The 14,917-nt window shown below is 48.0% G+C and overlaps 1 protein-coding gene across 1 annotated transcript in view; it reads left to right on the forward strand.

Moving 5' to 3' along the window:
• WASF3 (WASP family member 3) overlaps window positions 1-14,224 on the forward strand; it is an 89,768-nt gene extending 75,544 nt beyond the window's left edge. Inside the window, exons 7-10 of the mRNA XM_079902848.1 lie at window positions 3,435-3,610; window positions 7,448-7,711; window positions 9,017-9,384; window positions 11,092-14,224. Of these exons, the coding sequence (XP_079758974.1) occupies window positions 3,435-3,610; window positions 7,448-7,711; window positions 9,017-9,384; window positions 11,092-11,249 (966 nt within the window). The 3' untranslated portion in view covers window positions 11,250-14,224. The remainder of the gene's footprint in view (window positions 1-3,434; window positions 3,611-7,447; window positions 7,712-9,016; window positions 9,385-11,091) is intronic.
• The last annotated feature ends 693 nt before the right edge of the window (window positions 14,225-14,917 follow it).

Here is a 14,917-nt window from a genome sequence, read left to right on the forward strand (position 1 = left end):
TAGCGGGGGAAACAAACATTAGATAATCATGCTGTCCTTTGGAACTCAGAGAGGGAAAGAAATTTGAAAATTTTAATACAAATCTGCTTTCTATAGGAACAGAAAATGAGGCAAGATATCCTTAATTTCCCAGGATTTTAGAAGCCCAAAAGTCACTTTCACTTTGGAACAGACAATTCTATCTGAAGGAAGAATTAGTTTAGAAAATTTGGGGATAAGACATCCATTGTTTCTGAACATTAAATTTCCTTGGTTTGATGGTCTAAGAACATTTTTTTTAAGTTATGCAAATAGTTATGTCGTTGTAAGGCTGTAGTTACAGTGCTGGGAAGGAGAAGCCTTGGGGGAGGTGGCAGCAGCAGGTGGGGTGACAGTGCAGAAGGTGAGGTGGTGAGTTGAGGAAGGCCCCCCGGTGTTGCTCGCTGAGGTGCAAGGACTGAGAGCAGAAGTTAGCTCCGCAGAGTGAGTGTGTGTGCGACTGTGCGTGCATGTACGTGAGAGGGGATGCCGGAGGCGTGCTGGGCAGACCGAGGGGCTTTCAGGTATTGATAGGAGCAGCTAGGATCATCCTGGGGCAGGAAACAGCCTGCAGTAGCCTCAGGATTTTAACCTAGGCAGCGTAGTTGAGATGCAGATGCCTCATGGTTAGCATTTTATTATAGTTGGGGTGTGTGTGTGCTTGTGTGTGTGTGCGTGTGTGTGTGTGTGTGTGTGTGTGTCGGGTGCGTGTTGATGGGTAGATTGGAGGCTAAACCATTGTAAAGAAAGTGGCAGATACAACACTTATCCCTGAATATGTCAGCATACATCTCTTAAAAGTAAGGGTGATAGTTATCAATTAGTGTAGTACAGTGACGCTTGAGTGAGATGTATATTGGAGTCCATTGAGGTCTCCCTTCTTTGTTCTCTCTTTTGGTTTTAAAAGTGTTCACACAATACATGCCAGTTGTAAAATGCCCCACCTACCCTGAAGTAAAACACATTTGTTTAGAAAATTTGGGGGTGAGTTTCTCCCTTGCCCAGGCATAACCACCCTCTGGTAACACATGTGCATACTTTTCGGCCTTGTAGGGCGTTCATAAATACATGTGTACACACGTCACAGAGTATTTTTTATTCCTAGAATTGACCTGTATACACACACACACAGACATATACATACAGTGACGTAATAAAGGTGGACTTCATGCTTTTTAATAGTTGTGTCATGTTCCAAAGTTCGGAGGCTTCATAAACCATTTACCCATTACCGAATTAATGAATATTTAGGTTGCTGCTGAATTGTTGCTGTGACAGCACTGCAGGGGGTACCTGTACTCATGTGCACATATTTCGTCAGAGTAAATTCCCAGAAGTGCAATGTGAACGTGAAAATTTGAAAGATCCCATCCTATTGCTCCTGACCCTTTAAGGACTGAACCAGCTTATACTCCTAACAGGCCTCCTCCGGTCCTGAAGATTATTATTATTATTTGGCATTATCTTCATTTATTTAAAAATTTAAAAAAAAATTTTATACAGTTTTTAAAGGTTACTTTCCATTTACAGTTACAGTTACTACAAAATATTGGCTCTATTCCCCATGTTGTACATACATCCTCGAGCCTGCCCTACACCCACTAGTTTGCACCTCCCCCTCCCCCATCCCTACGTGCCCCCCCCCACTGGTAGCCACTAGTTTGTTCTCTGTATCTGTGAGTCTGCTTCTTTTTTGTTATATTCATTAGTTTGTTGTAGTTTTTAGATTCCACATATAAGTGTATCATACAGTACTTGTCTTTCTCTGTCCGACTTATTTCACTGAGCAAAATGCCCTCCAAGTCCATCCATGTTGCTGCAAATGGCATTATTTCGTTCTTTTTTGTGACCGAGTAGTATTCCATTGTATATATGTACCACATCTTCTTTATCCATTCATCTGCTGATGAACTATTATTATTTTTTGATGAGCTTCCCCACCCCCAAAAAAATCAAATACAAATTGCACATCTTTCTGTGTCTTTATTAACACTTGGCATGTGTTCTGTGAATTTCACGTTCACGTCGTCTGCCAGCACATCACTTGAGCCTCCTGGGTACGTGGGCTAATGGCTCCCCTCCTCTCCCATGGGCCTCCTCTCCTTCTGGACACCTGAGCAGCTTTCTGCCCGGCATCCCTGCCTCTCCCCGTGGACTCTGTCCCCAGCACAGGGGCTGCTCTCACGTGCCAGCCCCTCCCCTCTCAGTCTTCATGGTTTCCCGTTGCTCTTGGGATAAAGAACAACATTTCTATGCAGCCTTCAAGGTCTTACCCACCGTTCGCCCGAATTCACACTCGCCTTCTGTCGCTTCTCCTGGCGAGATGCTGTCCCATGGCCTCTTGTGTGCGTCTGCCCCCCTCCTCTGCAGGACTCAGGCCTCCTCACCCTGCAGAGCTCGTCCCAGCCTCTCGGGCACCCTCCCTGACTTCCAGACTGGACAGCGTTCTCTGTGTAATACAGTCGTGTTGTTGCACATTTCATAATTGCTCATTTACCTGTGTGACTCTGTGGGCTTCCCCGCTGGACCTCAAGCTCCATGAGGGCAGATCCTTGTCTTCTTTTGTTTGCCGTTTGTACCGTCCGGGCCTGGCAGGTGCTGGGACGTAGTGAGCACCATCGCTCACCTGGACGTGATCATTCAGTCCGCGTTTACTGAGCGTGGACCCTCTGTAGAGCCGCGCGTGGAGGTGCCGTGAGGGGAGCGTAGGACATAAAGGCGCATAGGTCACCTCCCTAAAGGTCAGCAGATCTCACGGGGGAAGCAGGAGGGACGTAAACACACGTAGAAGTAACTGTCCTCACCTTTAAAGAAGCACCTGCGTAGGACCCAAGTTATTTATCGAAGACATTTTTGCTGGCAAAGTAGGGCTGGAGCAGGAATGATTCTTTGTACGGGAGGGAAGGTAAGTTCTTATCTTGTTTTTTTTGTTAAGCTAGTTGCAGGGTTTGCTTAAATATTCTGCAATAACCTTTTCAAACTGAAATGGAGCATTTAAAATTGTGTTTTGAAAGATGATTGCACGTTAACAAGTCAGAATGGTGTAGGGGTGGGAAACGATTTCTCTGTCTGGTGCGGGCAGGTATTTCATGTGTGTAATAGGGATCTAAAAGGTGTCGTACATTGAAAACGAGCTAAATCCTAGTGAAGTGGGAATTCTTGATCCAAAATGCTGGTAAGCGACTCTTGAAGTTGCAGCACGGTAACTCTGATGTGTCGACGTTAACTCGTTAGGTATGTGTTATTTTGGTCGGGTCTGAGTTGGGTAAGCATGTTAGAACGTTCTTGACCCGGGAGTGATGGAAACGGGCCTGCCTTGCCTGCACGCCAGGCTCGTGGCTGCCGGGGCCGCTGCACTAACCCGCTCTTTTCCTTCCCTCTGTCTCGGCACGCTTGCCTTCCTTCCCGGACGTCAGGAGCAAAAGCGCATAGATGGCACAACCCGGGAGGTGAAAAAGGTTAGAAAAGCCAGAAACAGGCGCCAGGAATGGAATATGATGGCGTATGACAAAGAGCTTAGACCCGACACCAGGTTGTCGCAGAGCGTACACCACGGAGCATCTTCCGAGGGATCCCTGTCCCCAGACACTAGGTGTGTGTGCGTGTGCGTGTTCGTGTGCATGTGTGTGTGCAAAGCCGGCCTTGGCTTCCCTGTAAATGGAAATGCACGGTAGCATTGTGCTTCTCTGGCCCACAGTGTGTTTCCAAACTTTCCTTAAAAATGAACGGTATATATGCTTTGACTTCGAAATAGTAGTTTACAGCAGTTTTCTGTGACGTTGGGTTACTTTGTGTGATTTTCTGTCTCTCTGGCTTAACTCGAGCATTCCATTAACCTAGATGCACTGTTTTAACATTGATTCTGAATTTGGGCATAGTACCTGCCTATGACTGACCCTTTTAATAATCATTTAATTTTCTCTCCGCCTCTTTTGCTTAGAATGTTGCCTTTCCTTTCACTTGGTATCTGAACCGATTGGTAGGTGGTAGCTGATGTGATCAAGGAATAACTGTTGTTCTTTTTGATAACCTTTTCTAAAAGTGATGAACAAAGATTTTTTTCCTTCAGTTCGCTAATCTTATGTATTCTAATTGCAGGAGGAGAATTCTGTGGAAGTTTATTTTAAAAATTTGTTAGCAATTAAGTAAAAATCTCTCTTGCAGATGTGAAAGATGTGGTCGGTAAGCAGCATGTATCCCAAAAGGGCTTCACTGAAGGAGAAGAGCTGACCAGTCAATTGTAACTTACGGTTAACTTCCTATTTCTGCTTCTGTAAAGTTGGAGTCTTCCGTCAGTGTTTAAAAATGTGAATAGAGAATTCTTACATGATTCAAGGATGTTTCACAAACAGCAACAACCTGGACCTTGCGTTAGATCTGGGTTTTTGGTTTCTTTTATGTTTGTCTTTATTAACCTGAGCGTTTAGCACAGACTGACAGATGGAAGATACTTTTGATGTTTGGTGGTTACAGCCCTATAAATACTCCTACCCCACAAGGGCTGTCAGTCATTGCCTGTGAGGCAGGTCTAGGTCATTTTTCTGTACAAGCTGCCAACGGTTAGCTATTAGAGAATTACTGGAGCTTTAACTGAGCCTTGGCCTCAAGTTTTAATCTTTATGTCAGTTTATTTCTGTGGAAAGTAAGAATGATGACACACTTGTGCCCATAGTTCTTTGGGTGGGAGAAGTGCTTGAACTTGATCGGTCCCAGGAGAGCCATTTGGGTTTTGTTTTTTTCCAGCTAACTTAGTTGTGACCGTTGACTCATGCAAAACATATACTTTGCAATTCTCCATATATTCCCTTTCATTTCAGTAGGTAGATGGAAAGTGACTTTTTTTAATCCCTCAGTTGAATAATTGATATTTATTCTAGAATCTGAGATTAGATTGTGCCATACTGGGTGTACAATTGATGGATGATTTCCCTTAAATTATTTTGGAAATTTTTATTTGACTACAGCATATCACTATTTTTCTTATTATGAAATAAGATAAACTTTCCATATTTGCAAATTATAGAAAAAATTAAAGTATTCATAATCCTGTTATCCAAACAAACCACTTTTTTTGCATTTTAGTGTATTTCTTTCTTTGGTCTTTTTTCTGTAAATGCAAAATTTTTTTTTTTACAAAAGTGAAATCCTGCTCTGTTTTCTATCTTTTGATTTTTTAACTTCTTGTATTCACGTTTTAAGTATTACTTAGAAACTTGGTTTTTAGTGGATGTATTCAGGATAACTGAGGGAAATTTGAGTATCAGGTATCATGGTACGTGTATAAGTTGTTCATATAACTTACATATTTTAAGCTGATTGCATAAACTGATGTTAAGTTTTACTCTCTTTGTAGATGGTCAGGGATGGTTTGATTCTAAGCGTACGTTTAGGATGAGACTTGATGCAGTGCCTGTCCACTGCTCTCCTCAGCGATCCGGAAGCAGGATGCCTCCTTGCCCACCATCCTCGCCCCTTTCCTCCTCCTGTCCTGGGTGTTGCAGACGCCCGACTCTGCCCACCCTCCCACCCACAGAACCCTGCGGGATTCGTTTGATTCTCCCACTGGGTCTCCACTGCTTACACCTACTTCCTCCTGTTGCCATCTTGTCTTCACTCCTCCAAGTTCTCTTTCCTGTAACAGATCATTCCTGACGCTCATGCAGCTTCAGGACCACCCGCTCGTGCCCACACTAGTGCCGTGTCTTCTGTGGCTGATTTCTGCCTTCCTGTAGGGGTCCTTGTCTCTCAGAGGTCACCCCCCTCCTCACCTCTCCTCCAGCCCACCGGTGTCCCCTGTACTTGGACAGTGACCCCTCGAGTGACCGGTCCCGTCTCCCACCCACCCTTCGTCAGAGCCCTGTCCTTCCCGCTCTCCTGCTGTAATTCTTGATGTCGGACCTTCACCGCCCATTCCTTTCCTCCGTCCGATTATGCCGTTTGTATTGCCTCCTTTCGGCCCTTTATCACCAAGCTGCTCTACAGGACAGCTTTCCAAATTGTGCCAGGATATTCCCAGTTCCTGGCTTCTCATCCCCTCAGGAGCAGTCCGTGTTTTGTAGACGAGTCCATTTCCCTTAGAAAGTTACGCCCAGTCTATGACGCAGCCCCCCCGACAGAGCCAGGCACCCATCGTCAAGGACTCCAGAGTTTTAGGTATTTACGTTTTTAAAATAAGATAAATCTAAATACAGGTCAGAGTCTTCCCCCGTTGAAAATATTTTTAACTCTCTGACCAGCGAGCGGTTGCCACAGTTCAGAAGGCAGGCACACGCGCACTGTAAGCTAGAGTTCATAGGGCACTTAGGGGAGAAGAAAGTGAGTTACAGGTTATTATTATATTGCACTTAGGGAAGGAAAAAGAAAAAAGCCAGCGATCTTTTGCCATTTAAAGAACTTTTCTGTGTGGTGTGACGCTCCAGGGACGCTACTGTCTGAATTCCAAAGACCCGATGTGTGTTTGCCTCTTTCCTTCAGAGGGAGAGACACAAGCTGAATCCTAACAGAAACCAGCAAGTAAGTGTGAGAAAAGTAAGAACGAGAAGAGAAGAGTGGGAGAGAAGGAAGATGGGCATTGAGTTTATGAGTGACGCCAGGAAACTGCAGCAGGCAGGGAGCTCGGGAGACGACAGGACGCCCAGAGGGTTTGTCGCTCCGCTTGTTCTTGGATCGCAGCCTCAGCAGCCCCCTGCTTCGGCGTCTCGAGAGGATGTGCCCCCTGTACTGACCACGCGTCCCGTAACCCGGGTGACTAACACCGTGTGACGTTGCCGAGCCCTCCCCTCCCCCAGCGGCCGGGTACCAGCATCCTCCTGAACCCTGCTGACTAAAACGAGACGCGCATTCCTTTCAGAGTTTCCCTCCCACCCGTGCGTTCAGAGACAGCAAGAGGGCCTCTGCGCGTGGCACCGCACTCCTCTCCTTTTTGGCTAAATATGTTTCTTCTGTTTAAGAAAACCGCGACTCACCGTATCGCATCCTTGATTTCTTTTTCTGTTCTTACTGTTAATATGTATCCGGTTCGTCTGCCATTTGATAAGGTCTCATCATGTGCTGTCAGTTTCGTTGCACTAAAATCTTAGGTCTCCGATGCCATTTTCAAGTTAAGCACAGTGTGTCTTGCAGCCTCTCTTAGAAGAGAGTCGGCTGCGATGTTGAGGAAGGGGGCTCTGCTGCCTGCCGCTTGCCCGTCTGTGTCCGTCTGATGCGCTCACTTCAAAGCTGCGGCTCTGAATCCGCGTAACCCTGGCGCTTGCTGCCAAAGTCGTGATTACATTGTCGCTTGTGGGCCTAGACCTAGCTGATGGGAAAGGGAAAAAGCGTGTGATTTCTGTGCCTTGGCCATGTTATTATTCAAATACATGCTGATGCCTGGGAGGGGGAATCTTTTTCACTTACGTCGTTTTCTCCCACCCCTGGTTCTGGCCGTCAGGTCCCACGCGTCGGACGTCACGGATTACTCGTATCCTGCCACCCCCAACCATTCTCTGCACCCGCAGCCCGGGACGCCTTCCCACGGAGCCGGTGACGCACCGCCACGCGGGCCGGCAGCCCAGGCCCCCGAGCACGAGTTCCGGCCCCCGTCGGCCTCGGCCAGGCACCTGGCCCTGAACCGGCCCCAGAAGCCGCCTCCGCCCCCGCCGCAGGCCGCAGAGGCGTCGCAGGCCCCCGCGCCCCTGGCTCCCGCCGACTACGGGTAATTCCCCACTCCCGGGCTCTGACCGTGCCTTGCCATTGCACTGGGGTCTTGCTGTGCGTGGTGGAAGAGTTTTCACTGAATAATCACACTGTGGAGGCCAGGATGCAGCCCAGAATGACCGGATACGGATACTGTCAGTCGTGAGAAATCCTGTGTGAAAAAATGCAGTGTCATGCTGCTGCCCCTTTTTATTACAGATAAACCTCAGGTTGGTGTCTGTATTCGCAAACACACGTTCCCTTTATGTCTGAATGACTGAGCCAAGGCATTGACAAAGGATGAGCTGCCGGTTTTGTGAGCCTGTCCCAGCTGCTCCAGTGTTTCTCTGATATGCCGGGCGAACCGCAGAGAACGCGTATCTCAAAGGAGAAGGCTGTACAGTGCAGCGCTTGCTACACGTGTACATGTCACCCGGACCTCTTGGTACCCAAATACTCTTCTGCCACCAGGTCCTCTTGTTTTCTGTCGTTTGGGAGAAATTCGAACACCACCTAAACAAAGACCCTCCTGTTCAGCGTTTGTTCGTTGAAGCCCCCGCCTGTGTTTTGATAGGCTGTGGTTTTCGCACCCCCTCAGCCTTTAAAGAGTTAGCCCCTCCGAGTCAGCGCCCAGGGAAGTTGAAAATGTGTTCCCATCGACTGTTTTTCTTCACTCCAGAGCAGCGTGGGTCACGTTCTGGATGTAGGTCCCTCAGCTCCCCGAGGTTTTCTCCCGTGGTTGGTTCTCTTTAAGTCAGGATCCCCAGCGTGTGTTCTGTGGCTCCTCCCAAGCATCAGGCAGAGAGGGTTTGCGGTCCAGCTGGTTTGGAAAGCTCTTGGCTAAATGGAACTCAGCAGATTTCTCGGCTGGAGGGGTTTTCAAAGCTTTGGATGTTCTGATGGGCGTCATGGGCTTGGGGAATTTCCGTGGAGACGCGATATAAAATACAGAAGTGTCCAATCTGATTGGCCACAGAACCCTTGTAAGATGGGTTTTCAAGCCCCCACTTCTGAGATGCCTCGTGCAGAGGATGCATGTGTGCTGCCTTCTTACCTCTGCAGTCAGCTGTTCCAGTGTTCCACAGAAAGTTACGTTTTCAGTGGTTAACTTTCTGGTGCACGTCAGTAGATGCTCTTGAATTCCGACCTAGGGATTGGTGTGGTCCTGTGGTCCAAAGCGTGGATGTTCGCGTCCTGCAGTATTGTAAATTCAGCTGCCAGTGTGCGTCTTGTCCGGGGAGGCCCCTCTCCGAGGCGTGCGGGAACCTCCGAGGTTGGGACCCTGGGTTGCTCTTTGGTGATTCTTGTTTCGTGTCTCCGCCAGGATGCTCCCGGCACAGATCATGGAGTATTACAACCCCTCAGGACCCCCGCCGCCGCCGCCCCCGCCCATGATCCCTTCCGCACAGACTGCCTTCGTCAGCCCCCTCCAGATGCCCACGCAGCCCCCCTTCCCAGCGTCCGCCGGCCCCTCCTATGCGGGTCCTACCCACCCTCCCTCCGGTGGGCTGGTGGTCACGGCCCCGCCCCCCCCGGGCCCCCCGCCGCCGCCGCCGGGCCCTCCAGGTGCCGGCTCTTCGCTCTCCCCCTCCCCGATGCACGGCCCGCCGGGAGCCGAGGCAAAGAGGCCGGAGGCTGCGCAGCCGCCCGTGAGCGACGCCCGGAGCGACCTCCTCGCTGCCATTCGGATGGGTGAGTGCGCGTCCCGGGACGCTGCCCCCTGTCCCGGCGGCTGCAGCCTCGTCTGCTTCCAGGGACCCCCTCTGCCCCAGAGGGCCGGTAGAAGAGGGTTGAAGGAGCCTTGTTTGGTTTTCTTTTTTCTTGATAGTGGATACATTTTTTTTTCAGTGCAAAGTAAGCTCAGTGATAAAGCACTGAATTCGGGAAAGCTTTACTTGAGCAGAAACGGATAATAAAAATGATCATTAGTTAATTGGATCTTTTTTCTCTGCGTTCTACTCTAAGGGCCAAAGTATAAATGAAAGAAAATGAGCTCATGTCAGTGATTTAGTTTTTTTAGAAACCTAGGATGTAACTTACTTAGCCTTTTCATATTTTTAGTTTGATGTGCTAAGCCAGTAGATTTTCAACATTTATTTAAGTAGCAAAACCCTTGTCAGGTGAAGGTCCTACACCAAACCCCAGAGCACAAAACCTTAAGAAGTGGAGCGTCTCTGGTCAGATCAGGGCGGGGAGCTCTTGTATGCATTGACGTTACTGACGCACGATGATTTTGTCAAGAAGAAAGTCCCAGAGTCAGAATACCTCACTGATCACGCGTTTGCGGGCCTGGTAGGACAGTGTTTTGCTTTTTGACACCTGTGAGCCTTGTCCAATGAGAGGGATCCGTAACCTGGATGTGTCAGAGGAAACCTCTGAGGGGTCCACATCGAGGGACGTCCTACAGAAACGTGAAGGTCGTAGAACACAGAGACTAAGGGAGGTTAATGAAACGTGGCGAGTAATGTAACAGGTGAGATCCCATGGCGGATCCCAAACCTGGTGGAAAACTTTTTTCGTTTGTTATATTAGGTCTATTTGCAGAATTTAAATAAAATTCGTAGAATAGATGGTACTATTGTATCTCTGCTGCTAGTCTGATTTTGATCAATTTTTTTTTTAGGAAAGACACATGAAGTATTTTAGGGGCAAAGGGACATTATATGCCACTTAACTCTCAAATGGTCCAGAAAAAAAGTATGTGTGTGTGTGTAAATGAGAGCGAAAGAGGATAAATTTGGTCAGATGTTACCAGTTGGGGAATCTGAGTAGGTTATATGGGAACGTTTTTCTACTAGTCTTACGGCTAGTTTATAGGTCTGAAATTACTCTGAAAGAAAAGGTTAAGGAAATAACACAGCACATTGTTAGATATCCCATTTTGTTACTTACAAAAGTAAGAGAGTAAGGTGATTGCGATCTCATACCCATTTTCAACGGTAATTGTTGAAGTTGAGCTTTCTCAATTACCTCGCCCGCTTAGCCAGAAGCTTGGCTCTGTTTCCCAAGCCTTTGGGTCCCAGGCTGTCCAGGAACACGGTCCACTATGGGGGCCACCGGCCACCGTAAATCTACCTTGAAACAGCCTCTCGTGCCCGGTGGCTGCCGGGTCAGGCTGTGCCGTCCTGGAGTTTTCTTTCACGGTGCTCGTGTGCGCTGAAATTGTAACTGACTTTCTTACATTTCAACGCACCGCTGTAAAGAACCTTATGACTTCGCACATTCCTTTTTTCTTGCTCATGAAACTCTGTTTCCCAAGCTTCTCCCCTCAGATTTCTCAAGCTTTTTCTGAGAGTGTCAGTGGGGAGAACAGCAGTCGGGTAGACTTCCCTGTCCGTTCTGTGTGATTGGAGCGGTAAGCCAAGGGGTGTCGTTCTAAGCCGTGTCCCGTGTATCCAGGAATTCAGCTGAAGAAGGTGCAAGAACTGCAGGAGCAGGAAGCCAAGCGCGAGCCCGTGGGCAACGACGTGGCCACCATCCTGTCCCGCCGCATCGCCGTCGAGTACAGCGACTCGGACGATGACTCGGAGCTGGACGAGAACGACTGGTCCGACTGAGGCTGGCGCCCAGGGCCCCGGGCTGGGGAGTGTGCTGACGATCTCTGTGGCCCCGGCGCCCACATAGTGGTATTATAATCCCGTAGCTTAGCGACTTTTGTATCGATAACGTGAGATTGCTCTTGCACATGCAAAAATTCTGGGTTTTTCAGTATTTACTGTGGAATACTTAAGTGCCACGAAACATAGCAAACCGTGCTGCACACGAGGAAATAAGCTGTAACTATTGCATTGTCCCGAAAACAGCCTTCTGCTTCCTCCCTCCTGGCCACGAGAGTACTTAGTGCAGTCTGGGTTCACTCCCCTTGATCATTAGAATCCTGCAGACTCGCTGTGCATTTGTGAAGCTGCCTGATGTCTGGTCTTTGCAAGATTAATGACTGTGCGTCAGACTGATGTCTTCCCATCCGTAAGAGATATTGTTTCCACTTTTTTTTTTTTTTAAATGTGTTTCAGAAGAAGTTGGTTCTAGAGAGAAAGATTTGACAAGTAGGAGAGTTAGATGTTTCTGTTTTCAGTCTCTCGGCCTGGTAGCCTCTGTGCGTGGGAACGCTCTGTTGAAGAATTGCGCTTCCTTTGCTCCCTCTTGTGAAATGGGAACTTGGCCCTTTGCAGGCAGGATCCCCTGTGGGCATCCGTGGAGCCGGTGCTTGTTGAGGAGTTTTGTAAGAGGTTTCAGCAGCGCAGCCGTAATGAAAGTGGAGATCAGCCCTTCTTCCTTCAGGGCCACTGCCGTCTGCGATGGCATGCAGAGCCCTTGGCGGTCCTTGCAGCTCGGGTGCCAGGCTGCCCGGCCCCGGGTGGCCCCGGGTGCAGAGCCCTGCACAACCTCTCTTCCGGAGCCATGTGCCAAGTGAGGCCACGTGGAGGCCTCGGTGCTGCAGAGGAGGGGCCGGGCGGCACCTCGCCCCACCTGGTCTGAATCCTGACAGCTTCAGTTTAGGTGAAAGGAGACTGGGGCAGCTTTTCACCTTTCCTGGCGCGATGGCCAGTTAGGGACCCAGCACGAGTAGGGCCTTCGCTCTGTCCTAGAAGCACATCGGTCCCTTTCCCACACGGTTGTCAGCACACGAGGCTGGACCAGGTACCTCAGAGGAGAGTCGCCCCTTCGCTGGAGCAGGTCATGTCCCTTCCTTGTCCCCTCCCACGTGGTGACACGCGAGCCCAGGCAGATTTTCCTGCCCAAGGCAAACCCCTGGGAAACTCATAAATGAGAGCTTACATTCTGTAATGCTGGGTGAAGGGTAACTGCTTGTTTGGAAGGAATAAACATCCCAGGCTTTGATCTCAGATATAACTTCACAGATGTACGAGACACTTTACCCACTGAGCAGTTCTTTCGTCTGTACCGTGTGTCAAACGGACTGTGGGTCCTAGTGACTCAGTTGTGGCCCAGGAATCTGTAGCTGAGACAGAGGTGTTTGGGTGGATGGTAGAATGTCAGCAGGACCCTGACTGCCGGCTTTTGTTAATGAGTTCTCCTCAGGACGTCACCGGCCCCCCCCATCACGTCTGTGTCCCCGAGGGACACTTGTGGCCTGTGGAAGGTCGTGGTCGTCCTGTAAGGCCAGCCTGACGGGCTTTTAGTCACCTAGGTTGGAACTCTGAAAAGCCTCAGGTCTGTATTACCTTTCCCAGTGCCCGGGCCAGGTTATCTGAGTCTTTTCAGCTAAAGCCAGCTGTCTGGGCACGTGGTTCTTGATTGAGTTTCTGTGTCTTGGAGCTCGTCACCATACGTTTATTGCCTGTAAGTAGTAGCTGTTAATGAACTTTTCAGTTTCTCTCTTTAATTTCTCTCCTTTTTTTCCCCAGTGTGGAGGCCAACTGTGTTGGCATTTTCCTCGGGACTTTTACCACTTTTGATCGTATTTTGTCCTTCTTATAATATTTCGTCTTTAGCTTTACTTTGGATAAGGAGTCACCTGTGTCATTCTAGAACTTGTATTTGTAATGCTTCCTTGGTTTTTCTTACGGCCCTTCTGTCCTCAGGATGGAGAGAATGCGTAAAGCTACTATCCGTGTCAGGATTTCTTCTGTTTATATCTCATCACGATAAAATTAGTGGCACTTTATCCGTAAATATTCATGAGCCTGTTAAGTATTGGTTGTCTTCCTGTAGTTTAATTAGCAAGTTATTTTCAACTTGATATTCTGACTAGTGAAAAAGCTTTCGCCCTGATGTGTTACGTAGCCTTTAACAGAAGGGGAGAGGACTGAAATCCAGTGTAGATTATTTTTTGCAGTATTTTTCTCAGCGCATTTGATTTATTCTAAAAATGAAATCCAGACTTTTTCTAATACGATAGTACATGAAAAGGAAAAAGTGACTATTTTGAATTGTCCGTTCTCATTTGCAAAAAGTATTTACAAAACAGATGGAGAAAAACATGTAAATGCATCCTTCATATCCATGGATTTTACATTTTAAAGTAGTTGTATGTGGTAAGGTTATTTTAAATTGTCCCGTTTCCCCCGGCGTGTATTTAGTTTAATTTCTTACAAGCTTTTCCTCACGTCATAGATCAGGCAGAGGGATGAGAAGATTCCTCAGAACCACCCATGATGTGGTTGATTTTCTGTTCTTGGCCCCAAACCATAAGATTTGGTCACTTTTGGTTTTCTTCAGTAGAAGTATACTGTTGGAGAATTAGCATTTTCATTTCAGTAAATTTTTAGAATATCGAAATCTTTTCTGAGCACCAAGTGGCTAGGTTGTGAAAGTTTTGTAATAATTTGCAGCTGAAATCCATGATACATTTTCATCCATTGAACACTCATGGGAATGTGTCAGCGACAGTAGCAAGTAATTTTTGTTTTCTAAACCAGAGTCTGTCATCTTGCAGTATTACCAATGCTGTTGTACATTGAATTTAAAGTGGTATAAAAAAAAAACCTCCTAGTAAACAATTTTTATCTGTTTGTATATCTTACTATAGATTATGTACAAGTAACATCTAAATAAAATTACACTTTTAACCCTAAACACTTTTGCTTATTTATAACAGTGTTGTATGTTTAATCTTTGGCGGGGAGCGGGGGAAGTTGGGGGTTGGGTGGGGCTTTTTTTTTTTTTTTTTTTGTGGTACGTGGGCCTCTCACTGTTGTGGCCTCTCCCGTTGCAGAGCACAGGCTCCGGACGCGCAGGCTCAGTGGCCATGGCCCAGGGGCCCAGTCGCTCTGTGGCACGTGGGCTCTTCCCGGACCGGGGCATGAACCCGTGTCCCCTGCATCGGCAGGCAGACTCACTCTCAACCACTGCGCCACCAGGGAAGCCCAAGGGTGGGGCTTTTAATTAGCATTTTCCTTATTAGGTAACAGAAGATACTGCTCTGATTCCCATTTAAATTTCTGCACAATTCTTGTGTAGCCAAGAGTTCAGGTTGGATTCTCGAGTGAGTCGGGAAAGCACTGGTACAGTTAGAAAGAAGAAGCCGTTCCCAGAGCAGGAAGCAGCCTGCCCAGAAGACAGAGGCGTCTCGACCGCCTCCAGTCTCAGTTATCATAGCGACTGATACCCTGGAGCATTGATTGCTTCTGAGATGCTTCCGTTTAACCTTTGAAAGGGGCATCCTCTCTGCGTCCTGTGGGAGGGAACGGAGTGAAGATCAGCTGCTGGCCCGGGGAAGGTTCTCGGGAGATCTGAACTGCAGCATTGCGGGGGGTCGGGG

The sequence above is a fragment of the Stenella coeruleoalba genome (genome assembly GCF_951394435.1).
Source record: "Stenella coeruleoalba genome assembly, chromosome: 18".
NCBI lineage: Eukaryota > Metazoa > Chordata > Mammalia > Artiodactyla > Delphinidae > Stenella > Stenella coeruleoalba.